The sequence below is a fragment of the Pelmatolapia mariae genome, linkage group LG16_19 (assembly GCF_036321145.2).
Source record: "Pelmatolapia mariae isolate MD_Pm_ZW linkage group LG16_19, Pm_UMD_F_2, whole genome shotgun sequence".
Classification (NCBI taxonomy): domain Eukaryota; kingdom Metazoa; phylum Chordata; class Actinopteri; order Cichliformes; family Cichlidae; genus Pelmatolapia; species Pelmatolapia mariae.
In genome coordinates this window covers 14,427,906-14,455,707 of record NC_086241.1, presented here as the reverse complement: position 1 = coordinate 14,455,707, position 27,802 = coordinate 14,427,906, and the positions used below count along the sequence as shown (strand labels likewise).

General features: G+C 40.7%; 2 protein-coding genes across 4 annotated transcripts in view; both read left to right on the top strand.

Moving 5' to 3' along the window:
* The first annotated feature begins 1,044 nt into the window (after positions 1–1,044).
* On the top strand, positions 1,045–7,033 carry tra2b (transformer 2 beta homolog). Of its 2 annotated transcripts, none has more exons than XM_063499040.1 (8): positions 1,045–1,134; positions 3,497–3,642; positions 5,228–5,387; positions 5,499–5,687; positions 5,778–5,893; positions 6,531–6,641; positions 6,774–6,841; positions 6,932–7,033. In XM_063499040.1, exons 1-8 carry the CDS (start codon positions 1,111–1,113, stop codon positions 6,940–6,942), a joined length of 825 nt encoding a protein of 274 aa, XP_063355110.1. In that variant the 5' UTR covers positions 1,045–1,110; the 3' UTR covers positions 6,943–7,033. The 2 variants fall into 2 exon arrangements, with proteins under 2 accessions (XP_063355110.1, XP_063355109.1); XM_063499039.1 differs by having other exon boundaries at positions 6,771–6,841.
* Positions 7,034–10,393: 3,360 nt separating this feature from the next.
* igf2bp2a (insulin-like growth factor 2 mRNA binding protein 2a) overlaps positions 10,394–27,802 on the top strand; it is a 58,529-nt gene continuing 41,120 nt past the window's right edge. For both annotated transcript variants that reach the window (XM_063496993.1, XM_063496992.1), the window contains exons 1-2: positions 10,394–12,682; positions 13,915–13,975. In XM_063496993.1, coding sequence (XP_063353063.1) covers positions 12,508–12,682; positions 13,915–13,975 — 236 coding nt within the window. In that variant the 5' untranslated portion in view covers positions 10,394–12,507. The remainder of the gene's footprint in view (positions 12,683–13,914; positions 13,976–27,802) is intronic.

The window sequence follows — 27,802 nt, the reverse complement described above, 5'->3', positions numbered from 1 at the left end:
TTTGAGTTACTGTTGCCTTCCCATTAGCTTGAAGCAGTCGATTCTCCTCTGACCTCTGCCATTAACCAGGTGTTTTCACCCAGAAAACTGTCACTCACTGGATTTTTTTTTTTTTTAAATTCTCTATAAACCATAGAAATGTGCAAAAATAACAGTAAATTAGTAGTTTCTGAAATACTAAAATCAGCTCATCTGGCACCAACAACCACGTTGCATTCAAAGTCACTTAAATGATCTTTGTTCTCCATTCTAATGCTCAGTTTGAATTTGAGGAAGTTGTCTTTGCCATGTCTACTTGCCTACATGTTTTGAGTTGCTGTTGTGCCATTTATTGATTACATATTTGCATTAGAGAACAGTTGACCAGGTATACCGAATAAAGTGACCAGGGAATGTGTATACTTGTATTTCCTTAATAAGGATTAGTGCAGAGTTTGCATGTTTCGGTTTCTTTCACTTCCCCAGTTGTGTTGTCACATTACTGTCTCCCTCAATCACTTCCATTGTATTTTGTGTGCTTTTGTTTTAATTTTTATTTTGCTATTTCAGTTGTACGTGTGTTTGTTTTGTTTTTTTATTCACCTTCTGTCACAGAGTTTTTCTATTTGCTGGCATTGTACAAAACAGACTATATTTCTCTCACAGAAGAAATGCAAAAAATAAAAGAACTGAAAAAGTGCTGATGAAGTAACTAAACTACAAGCAAAATAGCAACAGGACTTGCTATAAAGTTAAAAGTTTACTGTTGTTTTTGGATCAAATTGTGATAAAAATGTTGGCATATTTGCTGTGCCTATTTCACATTTTCATTGCCTAACTGTTACATCTACTCCTACCCGTACCAGTTTTAAAAGAGATTTAAAAAAAATTCACATCGTGCAGAATTGAGTTCAGCTTGTTTCACAACACTCCGAGTTTCTCACGTGGCCCCTTGGGGGAAATTCTACACGTAACCAAATCTCGTGTTTGGCACGTAAAAACGCGATAGCCAGCCCCGAGACTGCTGGATCTTTCTAGATGCAGACCTGGGGGTGGAGCTAGAGTCTCACACATTGAGACTGTGTAGTGTAGATTGTAGAGTATCTGTCAACAATATATTAAATTTCAAAAATGAGCGATAACGACAAAGGCCGGGTACGTATACATTTTATTACCGTTTGTAATACATTAAACATTTTAAATCATTGGGTTTGACAGGGTAACTGAAATTGTAACGGTAACAACCTTATTCATATTTTGTTGGCTAGTAGTACCCAGCTTACCTTGTTGGCACAACTCTTTGGTCGAAAGCTGGGTTTTAGAAAGAAAATAAATTGCGCAAATTTAAACAATAAAAGGCGATTTTATGCGCAACGGATACGAGTTTTTAGTTCATCTTTAGCTAGCTGGCTAAGACTAGCTTATAGATGAAAGCTAGGCCTGGTGCTTTTTTGTTTACGAGCCGGGGTATGCACTGAAAACACTGCAATGTCGGCAAACATTTTTATTACGTTTTTAAATTGTTAAAACTCAGTAATTTTCATGTAAATTTTAGCTTCTTCGTCTTCGTCTGATTCGTCTGATTATTGTGCGTAGAAACCAAATGAAATATTTCATGTCGACGCGGATTCAGTGGAAGACATTTGCCTAACGAACTGTTATATTTTCGCTGTTTTGTTGTTGTTGTTTTTTGTTCGTTTGTTTGTTTTTGTTGTTGTTTTGTCCCCCCCCCCCCTGTTCCCCTGATTGAATTATATCATGTTACGTCTGCTGGTTATTAATCTTTGAATGTCATTGTGGGTTTCTTTAGTTCTTAGGCACAACAGCAATTTAAAACAAAACTAACGACCTCAAGATTTGACCTTTTTTTTAAAAAATTCATTTTTATTAACTCATGCAGCTCTCCCACACCATCTTAAAACTGTTAAAGCTGATACGCCACAAGCACCAGCATTGTGGATAAGTTTGATTAATACTTGCTGGGCTGACTGACCTGTGTGCAGTAATATCCTTCCTGCAGTGAACTGTTTAATATCCCCTCACCTTGCACAGCTCCTGAATGCTTCTGTCTGTTTAATGGGTGTGTGATATGCCCTGTGTTCCCATGTTATTAAATATATGTGGGAGGGCAAATGGCAGATTAAGAAAAAAGAAATGAAGAATTTATTTTCTGCATGTAAACCCATATTTTGAACTGGTTTGTATTAGTTCCTGCAAGGTGCTGGGTGCTTGTTGCTTAACTAACAAGTTGGTTTTTTTTGCCTCTTATTGGATTCCTTTTTTTTGTTAATGTTTAATCTTTAAGGTTTTCAATATATTATGTAATCGTAACATATAGCAACAGTTTTCTGTCTTTGCATTTCCAGAACAGGTTTTAAGTGCTGCTCAGTACAAATGAGTGGCTGCTACATCTTGAGGTCGTTGGAGCAATTTTTAGACTTTATTTTGGAGTTATCCACTTAAAAAATGGAGACAGTGTTGGTAGTTTTAATCTTGATTTATAAAATATTCACAGTCAGTGGTTTGATGAACACTATGGTGACTTAAAGGCCATTTGTCAGAAATTATGTAAGAAGGGTTCATTTGGGAAAATATATTGTTAAAGGAAGGCAAAGGGAATCACAAGAAGTTACCTTCACATCCTTACCCTTCAGTTTTAGTTGTAATTTTTAAAAAATGATCACACCCGGTTTTACCTCTCAATTATTCCAAATTGTTTTTGAGGAAGTTCTTAGGAAAAGTGGCCAGAAAAACACAAAAGTGAAAGCAAAACCACTGAGCGTGAATATTAATAAAAACACTGACAGTATGTATAATGTGGTCTTTAACATTCCCATTAATGTCATTAGCTCGTACTACTATTACTAATAATAATAATAATACCACATTAAAAGTTGAATGAGCGTGCAGTTTTAATTGCAGTCATATATTCTTCATCCTTTTCTTTTTCATAAAGGTTAAGGTTGGACGAAGAAAATACGGAAGAAGTCCACTTTATTTTCAATAATATGAAGCTCAGATGTGTGAAGCTGAATTGTTGAATGCATGCTAAAACATGAGGAGGGAAGAAGTATGGGCAGTGTGTGAGAGATGGGGAAGTAAGAAGAAGTAAGACAATTGAAGAAAGAAGAATAATGTCAAGTAATGAAGTTACAGAAATGAAGTTAAGGAAGTAATCTGGATAAGGTCACTGCGCTAAGTAAATTTCTGGTCTGTTTGTCAAATGCGTGCATGTTCTTCTTATTCAATACACACACATTAGTTTAAATCATTGCAATTTTATCTCACAACTGACAATTTTCTTTTTTCCCCACTATTTAACAACTTATTAATGTAAACATATTGATGTCATATTATCCATGGCTACACAGCACTCCTATTTCACAACCCTAAATTCAGTTTCCTTCCTGTACTTTTCACAGGATAGTCTTAATTCTTAAATACACAGTAATATTTTGGCAATTGTATGTGTTGATCACTTCATTGGTGCTGATAAAAAAATGTGTGGTTCGTTCAGGAGTCTTGCTCTGCATCCAGGAGTGTGAGCCCACGGGGCTCTGGGAAGTCGGGGAGCCAGTCCCCAGCTCAGTCCCCTGCCCACTCAAAAGGAGGCTCCCACTGCTCCCGCTCCAAATCTCGCTCTCGGTCAAGGTCAAAATCTTGGTGAGTAATACACTGGCATAAAATTCTCTACTATCGATAAACAGACTCAATATGGCCACTTTCATGTTATACCCACCCTGTTCAGGGCTTCACGGCAAGAGAATCCTGGGTTCAAACCCAGACAGGGGACTTCTCTGTGGAGCTGACTTCTTCCGTTTCTCTGGCCATTGACAAATCTTGCAAAAGTTCAAGAGTTTCACTTCCAAGTTGTTGAAAAAAACCCCAAACAAACAAAAAAAAGACATTTACATCTGCATTATCTTCCAATGTCTGCTTCGTGTGTGAGTGAGTGTCCTGGTCACTGTGCTACAAACGTAGTGGCAATGTCAGTAGATCGGACCATCCAAGTAAAAGTTACACTTTCAGTGCAAATTTTCAGTGGGGAATTAAATGTTGCAGCTCTTGCTGGTTGACAACACAAACACTATTTAGTTAAACTATATGTTCATATTTCATTGAGGCACAACGCAGCTTAATGGTTCAGTCTCAGATGTTACGTAGTTGTCTGCAGTCTCGGCAGGTGAGAGCCTGTCTCTATCTCTCACTCTCAATCTCTGTGACGGGAAGTTGTTACCAAGCGAAAGAGGCACGAGCCGGCGGGTTTTGCAGTACTTTGATCTTAAAAAACGGAAGGTTTGTGTGTTGGCTACGTCACAGGAAACTGGCATTTAACTAGCATCGCTAAGTTTAGCCACACGCTGCAAATTAATCTGACATTGTGCGTGTTTTACATGATGCAAAGTGCCACACATTTCATCAACATTTAAATATGATGTGGTTATAGAAGACTGTGAGTAATGGTTTTAAATAGCTCTTAAATACACACACAGTATTTCTGTGTGCAGTGTTTCATCCATTAGACTGTGCGCACTTCTACCTGTTTTCTGACTGTTTTATTACTTTTAGGCTATTAAAAAAATATGTCTATCCTTTAAATGACTAGTAAATTAGTTGCCAGGAACATCCCTACTGGATGGTGTCAAATTATTGGATAAGCATGCAAAAAATTGCACCTGTTCATCTCTTTAATATTATTACTCCTAGTGGTGGTCCCAAGCCTGGATAAATAGGAGGGCTGTGTTAAATCAAACATGCAGATCAATCCACACTGTGGCAGCCCCTTGGGAAATAAGGGAGCAGCTTAAAGTACCTCCAATAAGACATTTGACTTGTGCATTCTGTTTCCCCATTCACAGGAGAGAGACTTTTTACTCTGTTTGTAAGGTGCAGGGGCAGCGCTGTCATTCAGCAATACAGCACCAGGTGTATTTTTGACAGAAACACTTAAAGTTGCACAGAAATCCAAAGTAAATCGTCGGTTTTCAAAAGTTTGCGACAATGTGAACAAAGCCTTGTCGGAAATTTGACGTCACAGAGGGTTTAGTGTTAGAGATTGTGACAGTGGTAAGTGGGGTTACTTTTCACTAGAGTCTGGGATGTTTTGGCAGTTACTTTAAGTATTTCATGCTTTTTTTTTTGGTCCATGCTATAATTTTCATAAAGACAAATTTAAATTTGTGGAATTACATGAAAATTGCCAGAGAACGTATGAATATGGGTTGTTTGTTTCTCTCGCTCTCTATAGGTCACATTCCCACCGCTCACGGAGACACTACAGCCGATCCCGCTCCCGATCACGGTCCTATCATCACCGATCTCACAGTAGGTCCTACAGCGGAGAGCGTCGGCGCAGAAGCCACAGCCGTTCGCCCATGTCCAATCGTCGGAGGCACATTGGCAACCGTGTATGTGCTTAGCAATGTGTGATATCTAAAAACAGAGGATGTATTGGTTTAATGAATGATTTTAATGAGAAAATGATCACATCCAAACCTTGAAACCTTTCAAATTTGCAGGCTAATCCAGATCCGAATTGCTGCCTGGGAGTCTTTGGCCTGAGCTTGTACACCACAGAGAGGGATCTGAGGGACGTCTTCTCCAAATACGGCCCCCTGGAGGATGTCTGCATTGTGTATGACCAGCAGTCGAGGCGCTCCAGGGGCTTTGCTTTTGTGTATTTCGAGAACACAGATGATGCCAAAGAGGTACAAGAACAATAATAAATAAACCCGCCTGCCACACCTATACTTAAAATATCCTTTAGGACTGCAAGTGTAATTTATGTTCGCTTCCAGGCGAAGGAGCGAGCCAATGGCATGGAGCTGGACGGGCGTAGAATCAGGGTGGACTTCTCCATCACAAAAAGACCTCACACCCCAACACCTGGAATTTACATGGGCCGGCCCACATAGTAAGCAATCGCTTTGTGTGGAATAATTAAATATGTTTTTAAACAAAGACACTGTTAAAATGCTTGTAATATAAGACAGCTCTAAGCGTCTGAAATAAAATTCTTAGTGTTACTAAACCTGAAAGGTAGTGTTTTTATTCAACATTTAATCAGTCAACAGTAAAGGGAAAAAAGAAAATAGAAACAGGCTCTTACAAAATTAGTCCCTGTGTCATAAGTTGTATCCAGTTGAATCTAAAATGAACGCAGAGATTTTAATGGTGAAAATGACACAAATAACCTCTTCAAAGGCCTGAGCCACACGGGCTTAGAGACTGGTCGGCAAATCCCTGGCCATCAATGATCACTTGGGAAAATATGCTTTCTCCAACCTCTTGGCGAGTGGTTGCTAAGGTCTCGGTCACACAACCCTAGAGTCTAGTCAGTGACCCCCTGATAACCACAGGTAACTAGGGAACAGTGTAAGCAAGTAGGTTCTGGCAGTTGCTAGGTGAAATTTGTGAAAAAGAGGTATATAATGCTGCACCAAAAACCTTCTTTTAAATCTTTTTAATTGGAGGTGAGAATGTAACAGTAAAATAATGCAAAAGTACGCTTTGTGTGGCGTGAAAAATCTTATGTTATTGTTTTTGTGTAGCGGAGGAGGCGGTCCAAGCGGTCCCCGACGCTATTCACGTGACTACGACCGTGGATATGACCGAGGTGGATACGACCGCTATGATGACAGGGACTACTACAGATCATACAGGTGACTCTCGGTCTGTTAAAGGATATCAGCGGTTACTTTATTCTCATCGTGTCGTATTTGGGTTTGCTGTTCTTTATTTTATCCCCCTCTGACACTGACAAAAATGATAAACGGTCTTTGTTCCCCTAGAAGGCGATCTCCTTCACCGTACTACAGAGGCGCTTACAGGTCTCGATCAAGGTCACGGTCTTATTCTCCCCGTAAGTCATTTCGATAAAGTATCAGATGTTTTTATTGAAGAATCCAGCATGTTGTATTGTGTCATTTAATTACCCTGTTTTGTTTCACAGGTCGATATTGAAGGCTTCTGTCCCCTATCTTCCCAAACATGTGCAGAATTTATTTATTTATTTATTTAGGGGGGGGGGGGGTGTTTTGTTACATTTTGTAAAGACAGATATGATTGACTTCAGAGTACATCTTTCTTACTCTAATCATCAAACATCTTTTTGCTTAAGATACATTAAGTATAGTAAATAATTTATGAAGCGGTGCTTTCATGTTTTGAACGCCTGTTGTAAATGTTATACTCATGTCAGATTTTTGTTTTATAGTGGAGCAGATTAAAAAGCAGATCTGTTTTTCCCACCTTGACTCGTGTCCTTCCTCGCAGTATTTTATGCCTTTTACAACAGACTATTGCATTTGAAAGATAGTTGTAATGCTGACATGAATATATTAAAGCCTTGACTTTATCATATTTATGCAGGTTCTTTCTACAGAATTTTAAAATATCTAGTGCAAGGCGTTTCTACTGATTTGAGTTGAGTTAAATTTTCTGGAGGGCTTCGTATAGTGTCAAGTGGGTGAGGATAACATCAGGAATAAAACTGCTTTGATGAAATTGTATAACACAAAAGTATTTTAGGCTTCCTGTTAAAAGCTCAATCACTCTGGCCTCGTCCTTTCCTTACTGCAGCTTTTCATGCCGACCACCTTTAGCTGGATGGATTTGTTTTTTGTTTTTTTTAACCAAGCTGGAACTTTTTAATTTATTTATTTTTTCCCCTAACTTTTCAGACCAGAGTAAACAGATCAGACCAGTTAGACAACTCGTTTGGCAACAAGCATAGCTCAAAACTCGCCTCTGTGCGGAATATACAAATGGTAAAATTATACTTTTTTGTTTTTTAAACCTCAAACACAGCTAGATGCTTCTCTGGGTCAGTTGGCTCTCTGAAATCAAAGTAATGAATCCAGAATTTCAGTTTCTCCCTTTTCTGGTTTAGAAACATCAGGATCTGCTCATCGTTGCTTGGTGTCAACAGTGTGTTTTTTGAGGACAAATGTTCTGCAGAAACGCAACGTGTTTGATGTTTATACGTTACAAGTTTGGACCTCCTCCACCTGGGGTAGTAACTCATCCCTCACCCATAGCTGGCACTATACCGTTTTCTATCTGAGATCTATGGTCTTGGACTTGGATGTGCTAATTCCCGTGCAGGTGGAGGAGGTCAAGTGTCTTGGGGTCTTGTTCAAGAGTAAGGGAAGAGTGGGACATGAGATTGACAGATGGATTGGGATGGCGTCCACAGTGATGCAGATGCTGAACAGATCTGTTGTGGTGAAGAGAGAGCTGAGTATAGAAGCTAAGCTATCGATTAACCAGTCCCCCTACGTACCTACCCTCACCTATGGTCACAAGCTCTGGGAATGTAGTCGCGGATACAAGTGGGAGAGATGAGTTTCCTTTGAAGAGTGGCGGGGCTCGGTCATTCAAGAGGGACTCAGAATAGAGCTGCTCCTCCACGTTGAAGGGAGCCAGTTAAAGTGATTCAGGCATCTGACTAGGATACCTCCTGGATTGACAACAAATGGTGAATGTTTGCAGATAATTCAGCTTCTACCATACAAACTGCAGATAACCACAGCAATCACAAGTAGCCAGGCATGCACCCTGACCCCCCGGATGAGCTGGAGGAGGTGTCTGGGATGAGGGAAGTCTGGGCTTCTCTGCTCAGACTGCTGCACCCACAAACTGAACCCAGTTAAACGGTAGAGGATGGATGAATTGACCAATTCAGAACTGAAAAATCTGGGATTTCGTGTCACTTTTTTGCAACACGCTTGGCGTGTAATGGCCTAAAGTTGGACCTTTTGACATCTGTTGGTTGCAGCAGTAATGCACAACTTCTACTCTGAAAGTGAATAGTCTCTGTTTCTGGTTTCCATTACACAATTTCCAAGTTTCACTACAACTTAGACAGCAAGTGGGGAATGTTTGCAGATAAATCCGCTTCTTCAATGCAAACTTCAGCTTGTAAGTCAACCAGGGGAACGATCTAAAATGAATATGACTTCTTAGGAGAAAAACGCACAAAGAGGAGTTTGTTGATGCAATCATGCTGACCCTTATTAACATTAAATTACATATGGATCCTTTTTTTTTTTTTTTTAATGATTGATAATAAATAGGGGTTTGAGGCATGAACTTTTCGTCAGTTTCCCAATGCCATAAAAAGCTGGAGTACTATCAGGCTAATTGGTGCTTCTAAACTGGCTGTAGATACAGGATTAAAGTGCTGCATGAATAGCCTGAAAACTATGAATGTGGTGGGCAGCGTAAAGTGCTTCAGGTTGTCAGTAAGACTAGAATATCAATATCATTTTCCAGCCTGCTTTGTTGAGGGTCAAAGGTTACCAAATTGTAGTACAGCAGGTTTGTCCACAATAGATTCGCCTTGTATAGCCATAGAAAACGTTTATTTAATGTCAGAAGAAGGTGAGTCGTTGGACTGCTTTATGATTTTTTTAACATGGTTTTGAGGAAAACTGATACGTGACTAAATGCAGCAAAACAGCCACTGTGAAATCAAGTCAGTTACACCAAGCACACTGTTTAAACCTTCACCACAAGGTGAAGCAAGAGCCTCGGAGTAGCACCTAGCTGCAGGAAAGCAAAGTCCAACATCTACCCCTGCTGGTCACAAATGGTCCAAATCTGTATCCATGACATACAGTACATTACATGGAAAAATTACTTGTTGGATTCTTCGCTTATTGTAGTTTTTCCCTTTTTGCCAGAGAGGAGAGGGGGAGGCGGAGAGGCAGAGCTCATGTCTTGTAAAAACAGGCAGTTTCTTTACTCAAAGGGTCGGTTCACCCAAATTATTAAAAAAACACAATCCCCCCTCTTATCTCAAGTGAGATCAAGCCATGCAGATAATTTTTGTTTTATTTGTCCAGGCTTTGCAATATCCGTTCTGAGATTCCTCGCTTCACGCCAAGACCATTGAGGTGAAAGGACTTCATTTGTGGTGCGTACAAGCACCTCAAATTATTTTTGGTTTTGTCCAGAATTTGGGTGATTAACTGTTAAAATTAATTAGATTCCCACGGTGGAGATATTGACCATTTTTAAAAATTCAAAATCTTAAAATTAACCATATCTGATGTATTTGATGCCCTCCAGCTGTTTGAGTTTCACTGAGTAAATGGATGCTTTACACTTTGGTTTACTGCACAACAAAGCAAGAAATTGACCCTGTAATAGACACACAGAAGATACAACAATACTCTAGATTCACTAAATATATATCAATATCACTAAATTCAGCTCTGATTTGAATGGTTATTTTACCCCAAACCCTATTCAACAGTTTATTTTGTGGACTTTTGTGGCTTTAGTGCTGAAATTAATAAAACTAAATACTTTGCAAGGGAGCATTGTAACTTCCATAATTTATAAATTAGTACTTTAAACCTTGAATTAAAGTAAAAGATGTTAGAAATGATAAATAAAACAGTGTTGGGCAAGGATACCATAAAAATTAATGCAAGTTAGAAGCAAGAAAAATTCACAAAGATGTTTTTTTTCACTACCAAAAAAAGGGGAAGACCAGCAGAAAGACACCAGCAACCAGTGACCACACCTTGGAAAGTGCATAAGCCTATTTATTTCCATATTCTACCACAAGTCTACATGTGCAGTATGTGTGTAGTGAGTTTTGTTCAGCAGTTCTCAGCACGTTCCCCAAATGTCACATCCCTTCCACTCTCAGCTCAATTTTCCCCTCAGAGTGGAAATAATTTTTGGGTGGCTGGCGTGATTTGTCAGCACACTGACCTAATTGGGCATAACACATAAAAAGAACACATGTAAACAAACCCTGCTTTTCACGGGGAAATGCAAATGCGGCGCTTGGATGTGATTTTATGACTTCTATACTGATCATGGGGAGTGGTAACATTAATAAAGTAGCTATTAATGCGTTTAAAGCGACTTAATGACTTGTTTGAATGGTGATTCTGATCTCTAAGCATAAAGACCCAAGACAACTGTGTTAGCAGGTCACCTAGGAAAGTAACTAAAGAGCTTGTTTTGTAAATAGGCCACAGTTTGGACATTCCTCTGTTCGCATACTGACGTAAACAGGGCAGGGATGGTCAGTCCTGCTGCTGCTGGCACTATCTCCACTACAGTGGGGTGGCAGTAATGTTCCAAGGCACAGGCCAGTCACATGTAGAAACACTCAGCTGCTGTAAGCACGAGGCTCCTCCCCCTTCTTCGGTAGTGTAGGTAGAAGGACTACACATCCATGCACGAGCACTGCAGCCACAACCTTTCACTGACATTTCAGCCTTTGTTTGAAATTCGCCTTACATACTTAGCCGTGCTTCCCTCCCAAACACACCCATCCGTGCGCACACACAAAAGAGACGGGATGCTACATCATGCGTAGGGTAATATATATATACATATATATATATATCTGAGTGGCCTGAGTGGCACCGCATGGAGGGCGCATGCAGCACAAGGCCTGGGATCCCCTCACTCCTTCTTATCAGCAGCTTAAAATAAATATTTGCTCCTTTTTTACAATTTGCGCACGGGTGCTGTTGGTATTATTCAAGGCTTAAAAATGGAAACCGTCGCCACCTTTAATTAAAAAGTGTAAAAGCCAATAAGAGATATTGGTGCCAAAACAGGGGCCTCTGGTAAGGCTGTATAAGTCATGAATATAAGTAGTAATAAGTAGCTAATTCACCATTATTCCTGCAAGGACAGCGTGTACAGGCAAGCCAAGCTTTCACTTTCTGTATTACTTAAGACAGTTGCGTTCATATTCTCTCTTTTTTGTTGTTGGTGTTTGTTTTTTGATTTGTTACAGCTTTATAATTATAGTCAGATTTTACAAGATCACAAATATTACCTGAGGTGGTCTTATTGGAGTGTAATATATGCGTAATAACAGGTGTTCACGGTCGAGGATTGGGCCCACATCTTACACGCCGCCATAAATCCATATTTTTATGTGGCTCATACATAAATAAAAGGCAAACTGTGGGGATCAGTGACACTCTTTGAGTCGACAAGTGCAGTGACAACGACTTGATTTTCCACACAGTAGCTCTTTTTTTTCCTTTCTTCACTCCCCCAGCCTGGAGGGACCCGTGGCACGGCCCTTATTATGATTTGATAATATAACCCCTCTGCCTCCTTTAAGCCCATCCCTTTGCTGAATGTACCCACTGCTCATCATGCCACTTTCATACCCTACTGCACTTTCTGTGCTAGGAGAGCAGCAGTGAACCCACATGCACCTCCAAACAATTTTTTTCTTGTGATTTTAAGGGAGATTTTATTTAGAGGCGGTGCTTGTTGGCTCCAGAGTAGCGTCGTAGCGACGACACTTTTCCCTCAGTCCCTGTTAAAAGAGTTTGGCCAGGGCCAGTTGGTGCCGGGGGGTCGCCTATAGCTTAGTACTATCCTGGGGGGTGATTGCTGCGTCTTTTTTTTAATCCCAGCAGATTTTTTTCTATTTTATTTTCTATTTTATTTTTTTTAATTTTTTCTACTTCTCTGAATATCGCCATTCTCTCACTCTAAGATCTGATACCCCTTCGAGATTTTTCCTTTCAGATCATGAACAAACTATATGTTGGGAATTTAAGTCCTTCGGTCACTGTCGAGGACTTGAAGCAGCTCTTTGGGGAGAGGAAGCTGCCAGTGGCCGACCAGGTCCTACTGAAATCCGGCTATGCTTTTGTGGACTTCCCCGATCAGAACTCGGCCATAAAGGCTATAGAGACTCTTTCTGGTAAGTGTGGATTTGATAAGTGATGCTGCTGGTGACAGGGAAATTTCACAGCGAGTTTAACTGCAAGACGAGGTTTAAAAAGCACAATAGGTCAGAGTGTCCGAAATGTGAAATAGGCTGTTAAGCAGCTCTTGTGTTATTTCTTTTACATATATATCTATATCTATATGTATATGTGTGTGTGAGAGAGTGTGTGTGTCTGTGTATGTTGTTCGGGACAGTGTTTGCGATCACATCCGTGTGTGCCATCAGAGTTTAGATGAACGCTCAGTCATGCACGCTCCAGCAAAAATTGGATAAATTATCGATCACAGGACACACTTGGGGCTTTAGAGCCCATTTGCCTAAAGAAAGCACGAGTCGTCGTAACGCAATTAACGCGCACAATACCCTATATTTTGGGGATTCCGATAGTGCGGGGCGCTACTTTGCAATCACCCACTGGAATGTATGGGATGGTCTGATGGTTCGGGTAGGCATAATTATTTTTCACTTATTTTTTATCTTGATTTTATTGAAGAGAGCACGGCGAAGCGAGCGCGGAAAACTTGTCAGATTCGTGTTCCTCTGATGTCTGGCTATGTTTTTACGAGGTGTCTTGGAGGTGGGTCACGGGGGTCCAGAGGAAAGAGCTAATAAACAGGTAGCTGAGGGGGGACGAGGTGAGACGCTAATTCCGTGCTGCGCCAGGCCACTCAATAGTAACGAAAAGCCGTGTTTGAAAGCCTCGCCGAAGAGCGCTTCAAATTCACCCTCCGAGCCGGGTCAGCACGGAGAATTAGGAAAAACACCTACCTAGAATAGAAAGAGTACAAGTCAATTCTCCTTTGCAAACCATCTCCTCTTTTGATGTTGCATTCTTTACTGGGAGCTGAAAAAAATATCCCTCATTGCACTGTGAGGGTTGTGGGAGTGGAAAGCATGGCTGCCCATTTTCCCCATAGTATATAAGCTTATCATGCTTCATTTTGGCGCCGATACCCCCCCAATTGTCACCCACAGGACCTCACCCCGAGTTGGGATTAATGTAAACGTATACAGTTTGTCCGCCGCCGCGCACACAACGCGCCCGTGTACACTACTTTTTTCAGGGGTTGGCTATTTTGAATGGGGACGCACCTACTTGGTGAAGTGATTCAAAGTGTTGGTGTGTAGGCCTACCCAGCTTGCATTGTTACTTTTATGAACACAACAGCTAACGCTACACTATCAATTGTTTTTCGTCCCTACAGGTAAAGTTGAATTACACGGAAAGGTGATAGAGGTAGACTACTCTGTTCCCAAAAAACTAAGGTAGGCCTACAATCTGTGACACACACGTTCTCCACAAACACACACGCATTGTATCATACGCCTATACTGTGCCCCATGGCAGACTTGTGTGACCTGTAGGCTTCCGCTGTGAAATATAGCGAGCAGATTTTCCCTCTTTTCTCGGCTGCCGTGTGTGATTTCTGCCACGCTGTTGCTGCTTTGTTTCCTGGCGATTAAATTGCGATTGTGTGGTGATTAGACAAAGGGAGTTGAAGGGGTGGGTGGCTGTTGGGGGGAGAGAAAAGGGCGATAAAGAAACAGTTTAGTCCCAACATCCGCACAACACACGGTGGCTGCTGCCATATCGCGTGATCTTGCAGCAAGGCCTATCCCAGTTTAAAACATGGACTCACGCGCACACGCTTGACGTGTAATAATTATTATATCCTAATTAAATCTCACCTAAAGACTGAAATTAAACTTGGTTCAAGTTTAGGCTGAAATTAACGTGGTCCAAATGCGTTTATGTATTAACCTTCTCTCCCTCCGCAAGGTTATTTTTCCATATATGTAGGCGATAAAAGTTGGGTTTCTTTATTGACTGTTGCACTGCAATGCACGACGTGATGCATACCAATCAGCTGCCTCTTTCTCCCCTATATGAATGCGTGTGGATGTATGTGGGAGTCACGCTGTGTGTGTAAGAGAGAGAGAAGAAGTAGCAGCTAGGGTTGACTGTTTTAGTGCGTAAATCTATAGGTCAGCCCCTCAGCTTCACAACCACGACACCACTGCTGTGTACTTGTGTTTGTGTCAGCTTGCCCACAAACGTAAGAAATCCACGAGCTTTTTTATTTTTTTAAACGCCTGGGTATATTAAAGAAAGAAACAAATTTTTTTACCCCTACGCGTAACGCCTGAAAAAGTCACTCGTATGTGGCAGTTTGCGCAGCCTAAACACTCCCTCGACATCTATAGATCCACCCATTTTCACAACAATGCCATTGGCTATAGGGAAAAACTACATTGCGTGACAAAAAGGTAAATATTCAAGCCCCTTGTGGAGGAACACGTGACCCATACTTTATGTGCTTCCAGCATAGTCCTCCCCCTCTAGTGCAGGCTTTCTACTTTCCTGCCTAAGCAGCCCCTTCGTGTTTTTTCCTTTCTTTTTTTGCTTAACAACACTGTAGAAAAAAATCTGCATGCTTTAAATATACAATGATCGAGCTGCTGTGTCGTTTTCCTTGCTTTATGGCTCGATCTAAAGACGTTTTGTAAGCTGCAAGGCGCAACATGGTGTAAAAGCCTGCGCCACTCCCCACAGTTAATGTGCACGTAGGCCATGGCAATGTTGGAGAGCCTCATAATGGCTGCCATGATGGCCCTGCACACTGCACGGCTATAGGCTGAATCAGATGGAGCAAATGTCCATACATGTGCCCGATGTGTCCAATCGGCAGTGTGTACAGCTGCTGGATGTGCTTGCATGTGCTGAAAAAGGCCTTAAAGCGGAATCCTCGCCATATCAGCGAGATCAATACTAGTGCTGTTTGAATACGTATAGGTGTTCATTTTGTAACGCAGAGCCTGCTTCAACGTGACACGTGGAGGTGCAACTTAATAGTTTGCTGTTGTTGTTGTTCGCTTGGTTTAAATACAGAATGCCTTAAAAAGTAGCGAATTTAAATTTGAAACCCTCTCCGCAGAAGTTCGCCACGATTTGTTTGGAGATTTTGCTACAGAAACGTTCGCCCAGATTTAAATTTTAAAAAGATTAAAATGCGTATTTTTTGTGTTCACTATAAGATTTAATTATCATAATTTACAGGCCTCCAGTTAATGCAAATGTCCCATCTTTTTCGTGTATAATTCTTTTACATGTATTCAAGCTCTACGAGACATCATTGAAAATGCAATTTAGATATAATAATATAGGACGATTCTACGCTGTTTGCTTTATTTATGGTATTTTCTAAATCTTGCATTTAAATAATTATGTTAACAACTGCAGGAATTCTCGTGGATTTAATTGCAGCTGAGCTCAATGCATATAGTTACACAGGGCTCATCAGTTTTTGTCTTGTTATTTAGGAAGCTGTGTGAGCTTTATGTCTCATCTTCAGGCCTGCTGGCACTTCTTGGGTTTTGTGAGGCTGCTGTAGTTTCAGCTGCTGCTTGTTTATATATTTTTAGTTATGTTTTGTTGTGTAACAAGGTCCCTGTGCTGACAGCCATATATGGATTCACAGTTAAATTGTACCAGTTTTAAAGTGTAAAATTCTGATTGATTATGGTGACTTTTTAACTTTTTGTTTGCTAATGAGTGAAAGCCTGGGCCTTTTTAAACGTGTTTTTAAATCACCTGAAAAAAACAAAGGTGTGAATTCATGTGGTTTTGATGTCCTGTTTGCCATTTAAATATTATTTCACCTCTGTGCAGTTTATGTGTTCACATTTCAAATAGCTTTGGAGCTATGAGCTAATTTATAAGAATAAAAGTAGCTTTTGATTTTATTTGGGGAAGTTTGGAAGCTTCTTGTCAGGGAAATGTTGAATAATTAGTTACAAATTTATAGTCATATTTTAAAGAGAGTTTTTACAATTATGAGGCTTGTATCTGCTGAAACTGTTTGTAGCATTTTATTAGTGTTTTAAAAATATGGATTACTTAATATAGATTTCAGTGTTAAGACAATTGTTACTCCAAATTTATATATTTATGTTAATGGACTCATACTTTAAATAATTTCTGTGTTTTACATATATATTTAATTGCCTTGACATGAGCTTGATATATAATTGTAGGTTTTAAAAATAATTGTTTATTGCAGTAATAATCAGTGGAACTCATGAAACAGAAATTCAGTATGCTTAAGAATAATTATTATTAGCCATATTTCTTTTATTATAGTTGCTTAATTTATATGTTCCTAATTAGAGTGCAATTGCAAAGGAAATTAGTTTGATATTATAATTAAGCAAAATATCTTTGTTGCATTTTTGCTCATGTGTTTTGTTTTGTTTTTTAATGGTGGCCTGTTTTTACACAAGAAATCATTAAAAAAAAAAGTTTGTCCTTCATATTAAGTTTCTTGCAGTCGTTGCTCGTGCTGCACACGAGGCAGGAGAGTGGGACTTGGTGCTAATTGATATTGGAGCTTCATAAACCGTTTGCAGTGTTGCTTGTCTATCAAACTCGAGCTGGAGTTGCACGCAAAATGACCAATGTGAGCGCTTGCTGTGAGCCTGATCAATAGTCAGTCAGTGATAGTAAGCACATGAAGGTGGTGCTTGCGGAGTAAACACAATTAAAGCTGCCCTCCTGTAATATTATGCAGGTTTGTTTACTTGCTTGTTCAGTGACAAAAACAGACTTTTCCTCCTTCCAATTATCTCCCGGCACCTTTGACATGCCTAAATGAAAATGTGATACATTTGTGACCGAGTGCTAACTCTTGTGCTACACTCCACTGTCTTTCTAATGAGCTGTTTTGTGCTCTTCATCTAACTATTAAGCTAGCTAACAGTTGTTTAATAAAGCCAGGCCGATTACAAGACGCGCATTCTTTTTTTTTTAAATAATGGGATACTACGACGTGGTGTAAACATCTGCATTGCACCACAGTGGTGCCCGTGCAGATGTGTGTGTTGGGTTGTCTGTGCACACTGAGTCAAAACACCGAAATACGATAGCCATCAGTTGATCCACTCAGAATCCATTAATACTCCCCAGTTGATCCTGGGCGAAGGGGAAGCTCTCCAATTCAGGCTCTGGTTTTGTCTGGAGTGATATCAGGAGGTACTGCATTGCTCTCCTCTAAAGCCACATCCGCTGCACCCTCCTCCTCCTCCTGTCTCCTCTCACCTGTCCATAAGGAGTGATCCCTCAGAGTGATCTGTTTTATTTAGGAGATGCCACACATGTTTAATCTTCCATACAAATGTATCCCCTATTGAGATCTTGTGTTATAAAAGTTATGGCTTATGAAATTGCTCTTCATTAGCAATTACAGGAGAAAAAAAATGACAATTTTCTTCTTAGAAATTAGCCTTGGGCTTTTATTTTTTCTATGTTCAGGCTACTGCATTTCAAATTTCAGCGCCTCTACAGCTCTGCTAAATTTGTATAGCAATTATTAACTTTTTCATGAAAGTGGAAGAGTATATTTTCTCTCCTGAAGTGATAACAGGCTTGCTAGTGCAACAGAGTACATAGCTTAAGGGAGCAGCGAGATTAGATGTGAGAGAATTGTGAGTTCATTGTGTGTCTATTGTAGCTGTGGGATCGCTGTTTAAGCTCCCTGAGAGTTTGAAACACCTTTTAAAAAAAAAAATTACTTATTTATTTATTTTATTATAATAGAAGCTTGCGTGTGTATCACAGCAGTGTCTGTAGAAAGTCACTTCTCAATGAGCTGCCACTCACATTTCACTGCAACCTGTTGCATGACTAATAGTTCCTATAGCATTACACCCGTTACAACCAGGATTTAAATAATCGGCTAGATGACTCTCCAGAGCCATAGTGAGGAGGTGTGGAAGGCGTGGCTGGAATGAGGAGGATTGCTCTGACTTGATGACTTAGACTCTGACTAAGCCGTCCAAATATGCTAGAAATAAGGGAAGTAAAACAGGACTGTTCACTATTTGGAGATGGTTTCACCTGAAGGAGAGTGTGACAGCGGGAGAAAGAACTAGAGAGGTACTATGTAAGTATCATCCAAATGGGAGATGAAGGTGACAGCTCTGTGTTTTTGTTTGTGACCTCACAGTCGTGCATTGCTGCTGCAATTTTTATCACGATGGAATAAAAAGTGTAATGAAAAAGAAGTCTGTTGTGAAAGGGAAATGAAACCCTCAATGATTAAAGACGAGAGGCTTAAAGTTGCCTTGAACTGAGACACCTGAAGACAATTTATTTCAATCTGTAAGTTTGTCCCTGAAGATATGCTGTCATTGGTTTTCTGTAGAAGATGATAGAAAAAGTTGAAGTTCTGAACTTATCAAGACTAAAAAGTTGCATTTCTAATCAACTAGGTGCTCGGTGGCACACCTGTCTATCAGGTATGCCAGATATGTCACCTAGTTTACCGCTTGCTTGGAGATAAGTGTGAGCGCTGCCATGTCAGGTTGTTTGGAGCGGTTGTTTGGGGACGCCGTTATGCTAAACAGGGTTTGATGAAATACTGGAATCTAAAACGTGCTGAACATGAATGCTTAATGACTTTATAAGTCATGATTATGAGTGCCACAGTTTGTACCCAAGTTCTTTTTTAGGGAAGTCATTTGAAAGTTGTAACAGCTGCTAGGTCTCTCTTTCCTTTTCTACATCATCCCTCTGTTGCTCAGGCTGGTTTCCCTCGTGTGTGTGTGTGTGTGCGCGCGTGCCATGTGAATATAATGGTTGAACATGACACAGGATGACACAGGAGAGACAGAGGCTGTGGGGAATCCCGGCTAAAAGCAACATGCCGGATGTAAAGTTTAGTGTTTCTACCCTTCAGTGTGCCAGCACACAAGGGCGTGGTGTCCGTGGAGGGGAGGGCAGCTGAGGCGTACAGCAGGTGGCATGTCTCATACAGGCAGATCCCGTCCTTGTCCCATATCATCACCATATAAAACTGCTACCCTGATACTACTTTAGAGCTCTGATGGGTTTTGAACAGGTGAAAACTTCCAAGGAGCCAATCAGAGTCTGACATGGAGCGAGCCCAGAGCCAAAAATGCTTACATGCAGAGGAGGCACTGTGTCACTGGCTTAAAACAGTGAGCTGGGAATATGGTCTGCCTAAAGATTCACCCTGGTCAAATGGTCTTCATAATCCTGTCAGGCTTTCACCCTTTTCTCATTCTCTTACCTTGGTTTTAAAGTAGAGAAGTAGCAGTGGAACTAATTTCTCTTAGACATGATTGCCCGTTGGTTGACTGGCAGTTGACCTGTTAGTATCAGAGATGATTATTGTACCTACCTGGTTTAATCCAGAGCCCTGGTACCAGGATGCCTGTAATTAACATTACTTACAGAAATTTTAAAATAAATGAATAAAATGTTGAATGCTCCAAAGAGAGGAAAAACAACCAAATGGGTACAAAAAAGAAAGAAGAGAGAGCAGACAGGCAAAAAATTACCAGGTAGACTCAAATTGATGGCAAAAACATGAACATTTTCCACAAGGAGATGGTGACTGATTGCAGAGACAAAAACAACCACAAACATCCATAAAACAAGATGCTGGGTGACCTGTTGGTTTGTTTCTTTTCTCTTTTTCTCCTGTGTTATTCAGGGCTCCAGACTGTTAATGTTTGGTCATGTTTTATGATCATTATATTAGGCATTTTGTTTTTTCATTTTCTTTAATGCAGGCTGTACATATGTTTAGGAAAATAAAAATACACAATTATAGTTGAACATTGAATGGAAATGGTATTTAAAGACATAGCCACAGCCTAGCAGGCAACTATGGGGGAAATTTCTTTATCAGTTTGTTTTGTAAGGCTACTTTTAACATTGGGTAACATGGCCAGAGATTGCACATGCTGTTGTTCCGATATAAATGCTCTGTAGCCGCAAAACAATGTGGAGGCACTGAAGGCAAGGAAGACAGCTTAAATAGAAAGAGAACCTTAAAAGACACATGGATTTCTCTGGCCGAGGTACAATAACGAGATGCATTGAGTAAATTGTGCAGAATGTGGCGGTGCGAGTATGGTTAATGCATTGTTCGAAACGATCTATCTAACTGCACAATGGCACCATATGACACAAGCTATGCAGGGATTCGTGGAGTCCTTGAAAAGCAGCACGTCTTCTCACAAGCATTTACCAACAGGGTCGCCTGGCAAATAAGACCAAAAAACTCAATAAAAACAAACAAAACAACATAACTTGCATGATCGTATCATGTGAAGATGACTTTTAATACCTTTAAATTAAAACTGTTGTTTTAAAAAAGAAAAGGTTTTGCCCATTTGGTATGTTTTCCTGCGTGAGCTTGGAGTTTTGCAGTAAACGGCTGTCTGCCGCTCTTATTTGATCTTAAATATACTGGAAAGGAGTCTGAAACGTTTCTGAGCCGATACACATTAATATTCATGTTAGAGCACAAAACAGATGCAATAGCACCAAAATCTGGTGGTGGCGCTACCATTTGTGAGACTTTGGTGGCATTTGGTGAGACGAGAGGGAAATTTCTCCTGAAGCCTTGCTTTTAGGAGCTAAATAGCAGCTATATGTGTTTATTCAGAAGGCATTTATTACCCTGAAAAACAATCTTATTGCCAATATTAGGCAGTTTTTCTTGCAGAAATCCAACTCATTTGAGTCTGAACACAAAGTGCGCTTTAGGCTGGTCGCCCCACTCAAAAGTTTCTAAACCCAGTTTCATTTCCAGGAACTTCCAGATTTCCAGACAGCTTTTTTTTTTTTTTCCCCCATGTAGCTGCAGTAACATCGTTTGATATTTATCCGCGAAGAGAAATGCCACAAGATACAGTCCTCTGACATTTACAGCATCTTGATGTGGGAGCAAAACTGTGTCATTGTGCTTGTGAATGCGTGCGCGTGTCCATGTGTGTTTACAGGTCGAGCTGTATTCAGGTCCAACTGTTCCGCGTTGCCACGGAAACCAGTTTTGAGTGTTTTGCTTTAGTTAAAGAAGCAGAGCTCGAACTTTCAGAAATTAGACCCAAAGCGCTCCGGTGAATAGAAGGACCTTGCAAGCTGCAAAACAAAAAGTTTCCTGCTTTTTATTTATTTATTTATTTTATAGAACCCCCTGAAATTCACCCTACAGCCGATCACTTTAATAACTCTTGATATCAAAATTGCAAGATTACAGATTTTGTTTGTCACAAACTGCTGTCAGTTTGGGCATCTTGTAATTTCCATCCATTCCCAGGAGAGTGGAGAGTGCAGTCCAGGCGTGTATCCGTGGCTTGGGATATGGGCGGCGCGGTGGTCAGAGTGCTGATTTTATATGACAGTGAATTCACAGCCGAGTAAGGTGCCTCAATAAAAATGCCTGTGCAAAGCTGGCACTTCAATGAAACCTTCAAGTGCTCATTTTCTTTCCACAAGTGCAGCAGGGAAAACTGCTGAATGGGCTGTCCATCTATGTCACAGCCGCAGCCCTTTTGTGACCTTTCTTATTTATGAGCCCACTCGCGACTGTCATTTCCACCCTTTTCCATATGTATGCAGCAGAATCACTACCACTGCCACCGCCATCAGAACAAGTCATCTACAGTAGGGTCATCGCACAGCTGAGCCTCCGACACAACCTAGAGCACAGTCCGGCTATTGTGCTTTCCCTGTTTCGCACTGTTTCTGATGGAAGAGGAAGCCACAGAGAGGACTTCCGAGTCAAAGATGAGCATGTCCCACATGCATACTTATAGGGAGAAATGAGCACTGCTGATAGAGGGCAGCATTTCTTTCCCCGTCACTGAGGCTCATGGGGAGGCTGTGTGAGGCTGTTAGTGTCCTCTCTCAGCAGGGTGTGTGTGGTCTGCTCGCAATCATTAGGATTTCCGGCTGTTGCAAATCACATTAAACGTTAAATCACATTGAAATCATGTATATTTTCACATTAACCATGTATGACCACTTCTTGAAAAATAAATCAGATTATATGTATCTGAAATCTTAAGATACTCGATCTTCTTCCCCATGCTGAATGCGAGACACCTCCTTCACTTGTATCCAGCCATAACATTAAAATAAAACTTAGCAAAAACATCCCAACCTACACAGAGCTGGACGAATCCCTAAAATCACATTTTAGTTTTAAAGCCGAGTGAGTGAATATCAGACTGCTTTAAATGTTTAGTATGCCGTTTTCAGATACTCTACCCAAACGGCTACTTTTACTTTGCATGTTAAACAGGAAGCAGTCACATTAAACTGTCTTCTTTTGAAGCTGTTCCTCAGACTTATTAAAAAAATAATTTAAAAAAATTATATGTGTGTGTATATATGTATGTGTGTATATATATGTATGTGTGTACATATATGTGTATATATATATATATATATATATACATATATATATATATATATATATATATATATATATATATATATATATATATATATATATATATATATATATATATATATATATATATATATATATGTATATGTTGTTAGATGTGTCCCTGCCGATTGAGTTCTGATGGTCATTGCTGTGTTTTTACAGTTCTATGCAGTAATTGCTGGTGTTTTGCTTGGTAATTAAATAATTGCTTTAAAATGCAATACTGGTTTGGAAAGTAAAAATGAGAGAAACATTTGCAGGGAAGATGCATTGATGGAACCTAAATGTGCAGGGATAGCTCAGCATGAGGAGAAACACAATCATCCAGTGTTTTTGTAGTTATGTATTTAGCATATATGACTTAGTGTCAGCATGAAAACTAATAAGCCTTAGACAAAATGTCAATCTGTTCTTTGACTGATTTTTTCATTTTTATTGAAAGGAAACATCGTTATTCTGTCTTTGTGATTCAGTTTTTGCCACTTTTAAAAATTGTGGTTCTTAGTTACAGTGTCCTTGGGCTATGTCAGTGTTAGCAGTGCTGCTTTGCATTTGTGAATTGTGATATACAGTGAAGCCTGTTGTGTTACACTGGTATGCCTGAGCCTAACTTTGACTTGGTGAGCCCAGTGATGAGTTGGGTGATAAGCAACAGGCAGGAGCTGGAGAGTAGGACAAATCCATCTGCAGCCCTGCCAAGTGGCCAAGTTCACGCCAATACCCAGTCAGTTGCTTTTGGAAGAGAAAACCATGTATGAGAAAACTGGATATAGCGATAAGCAAATGGAATGACAGGAGTCTCGCATTTGCATGGAAACACGAGGGACCTTAAGGGAGTCCTTTTGATTGTATCAGACCAAACGGCAGTTTGCCGGCAGAGCTGGAGAGTATTTTCATATAGACGGAGCAGAGCTGCACAAAAAGAGCCGTGAGCAGAATGTGAAAGAAACAGTATCAGCTTGTAAATAGTTGTCGTCTTGCTGACCCTTAGCTAATATATCTCAGGAGGAGTTAAGCAATTTATTGTGAAGTGTTCAATCTGTGTGCATCTCACTAAAAAGTCTATTCTAAGGGATTCCTGTGGGTGCAGGAGCTGCTGCGTAGCATAGCGTACACAAGGAATATAACTGTATGTCCTTCCTGTGAGTTTTAAATTGTTACATTCACATATTTGTAATTAAGTCGTGGTGAAACAGCATGCAGTAAACTGCCAAACAGTAATGTGAGTTAGCAGCTGACTGATTCATTTGTGTGTGCGTTTATCGTGGTCTCCTTGCATGTATGCTGCCGTGGTTGCCCATCCAGCAACGCAGAGGCTCTGTCTCACACATGCAAACAACATTATGATACTGATTGATGAATGAGCTCTCCCTGTCAGGTTAAACGAAGCACACGCTCACACAAATCCAATTAAACTTGAAGCAAGCGTGCATTGAGGAGCACAATCTGAGAACCTGAAGGCAAGAACGAGGGCATCTTCAGCCCACCAGGTTAATAAATATTTGATACTGAGGCAGCCATGCGTGTCTCCTTGTTCAGAGTGTTGGGAAAGTTAAAGAGGGTCTTTGCCTTTAAGCACGGTGCGACCAGAGCCGCTTCTGTTAACACGCTTCTGCTCAGGTGATTTTTATTTTTAATAATGATAAATTCCAAAAGATCCAGCTGCAGCTCACCTCCTCTCTCCAGGGACTGTCACACACTTCTTGCACTGCAGTATTTGGTGCCTGTCTTCCCTGCATCCTCCTCCTCCCTCTCCTCCTTCTCACATGTGCGTGCTTTGCCGCCTAGATTGCGTGAACTGTCTCCCACTGCCTCCCGCTGGCTGTGACGCCACTGCTCCCCTGGCACGGAGTGGTAATGCAGAATGAAGCCTGCTATGTCTTAGCATGAGTTGGTGTAAATAACTTAGAACTGTATGTTATGTATAGTAAGCAGAATGTGAGCCACCATATCAGATAGTGCAACGGAGACAGGCGACTTATTCTTAGTAGAGTTGTGGTTGCCGCCATTCAGATCCTTCAACAACAGTAGCCGTATGTGTGGCCGTGTCATTGCGTGTGTGTATTATGCCTCCGTGTTCCTGCCAACCTCCCTTCCCCCCCACCACCGCCCCTCCGGTGGGAAGCAAGAGTTCATTTCAGTGATGGCAACTGAGATGGTTTTGTTTCAAGTGGTGTGAGGAGTGACTCCAGGCTGGGAGGTTTCCGGTCGCTTAACGTTGCGGGACAATAAATTACAGGGAAATAGAGTGACAAGCTTCAGAGGGTAGATTGTTGATGAAGAGACAGTGGTGGTGCAGATGTGGAGCCACTGAAGATGACACAAGTGTAATTAGAAGGGACTTGTGTTTGTTCTTCCTTTTGTCAAGCGCAATTGTCGTACCCTTTGATAGAAGCACACAGACACACACCCCAGGCATTGGTGAAGCATTTACGGTATCACAGTTACAGTTTCCTCCTTTATTATGGTACATTATTAAAGATGGCGTATGCCTATGTAGGATTCATAAGCCAGGTTCTCTCTCTCCCTCACAGTGTCACACACACACACACACACACACACACACAGATGGACCCTGATTTGATCAAATCACAGAAATGCCACCGAGGGGAAAAAATGCAGTTTTATTTGCTTTTGCCGTCTTTTCGCTGGTTGTTGTAAAATACAATCCACCGCTGCAGATGTGAGGTCTGATCATGACGAATGATCCCATTACCATTATGTGGCTGTCACATGCTCGGGCCTTCACGCCAGGGCCTTCACACCGAGATGGTGCTTTTCAGGGCAGTTGTTGTGGTTGTCTTGAAGAACTGGCAGCCCGTTTTTCAGAACAGCCTTCACTCCTAATAACCCCTTCAACTTAGACAGGGTGTTTGTTAAAGAGGGGAACCAGGCTCGTTTGTTTTCTGCCAGGAATGATGAAAGCAGCCGGCCTGTAAATACTTGCAGATTTGTTTTGGTGTTTCTGTGGAGGAGTGGCGTAAACTCGAGTGGGACTAGAAACAGTTGTTAAATGAGTAGACTTTGACATCCTGCTTGCCTGTCATTGTTATTAATATTTTGGTTGCAACTCAGGTGGATCTAAGAAATGCAGATCTTTAAAGGGGGTTATTTTCAGCCTGTGATTGTCTTTAAGTAAAACTGCACATTAGATTTGGCAGAAGTCTGACCCTTATATACAATATATCCTGTTTTTGTGTTGCTGCGTTTGCAAGTTGTAGCAGTTTGTTACATAATCAAACCTGGAAAGCAAACGGTAAAGAAACATAAACTGCTACTTGGGCCGCAACTTCATGCGCGTTGAAGAGTTGCTGCAGCTTGGCAGACGTTTAGACTCCACTGAGCTCCTTCTAGTCCCATATATAAGAGACTAGAACAACAAACCTTTCCCTCAGGCTTTTTCACAATCGCCAATAACTCTCTCTCGCCTTCTCTGTCTCACTTTAAATGCTAGCCACGCAAATAGGCATTTCCACCCGCTACCCGCTGTTGTGCAGATCGGCTTCCTAACCCGAGGTATCGATGTCATCCTAGGATATTTACACAAGTATTTATTGGCTATCGATCAGGGCCGGTATCCCTGTCAGCAGCTTCCATAATTGAATTAGTCTATATACTACATTCCCACACAGTGTGCAGGCATCCAACAAACTCCTCCTTCCTCACCCAAATCAACTGCTCCTCGCGCTGAAGCACACGTAGCTTTGAATCCTTTCTATTTCCTGTACGCTTCCTGTCGAGCCCCCCGCCTCATTTCACAGAGCAGATCAGGATTTGGAGCCATTTTAGCCGCAGGATTAAAGTCTGACAGGGATAATGCCACTTCAGCCACTTGTGAGTCACGTGACACAAGATGATCTAAGGTTTTGGGAGGAGCACTATAATGTAATTAATGTATCGGAGGCTCTAATCCATTTGACTCCACCCCCTCGTGGAGCCGGATGGCCATAAACCTTAAAAGCTGCTCTTTTTTTCCCCGTGGAGGACAGTGAGGAAAACAGAGGGGTTGATGAGCGCCTCTTTCTCCTTCACGCTGCTGCCCCTCCACACACTCCCTCTTCTAAATAGAGCGGCCTGTTCACGTTATTTTAACCTTAAACTGGCACGCACTAGCGTCCCCCAGCCTGCAAGAGTGCATCCTATGTACTGTACATAATCCCACCTCCTTCTTAATCTCCTGATGGCTTATCACCGTTACTGCATTTTACCACACTTAACCCAGTTATGTAAAATTGCTGTAAGTCAGCAGCTAATTTAATATCCTACTGTTCCTACCTGTCACTGGATCTTTTTCTTATTCTTCACTAGCATTGTTATTTTTAAAAAGGTGTCACATTCGTGGAAAGTTTACTTTAAGTTTGCTCTTGCCAAATGCGAGCAAAAGAATTTACTTTTAATGTGTGCTTGTTATTTTATTATTATTTTTGTTTTTCTTGCATTGCTAACACTGCTGGGACTTTGCATTTATTAAAAGTGCTGAGGTGTTAAAATAAATGTTTCAACAATCAGCTGAATATTTATTGATTAATTAATGTTTAACTGCTTTTATTTCTCTCCAACTCTTAAATGAATTATTATTTCCGATATTTGCGGCTTTTTAAATAAACACTTAAATACTGCGGGATTAAAGTTCAGGTGTTGCTTCTTTAATTTAATTAGTCTAAACCGTAATAAAGGCGAGAAGGAAGACTGCAAAAGAATCGGTATAAACCTGTATAAATATACAAAGTAAGCTAAAATAAAGTTAACCCACCAAATTTTAAAATAAACATGGTGACCGAGGCATCGTTAATAAAACTTTCCCCAAACTTGGCGGTGATTTCCTGAC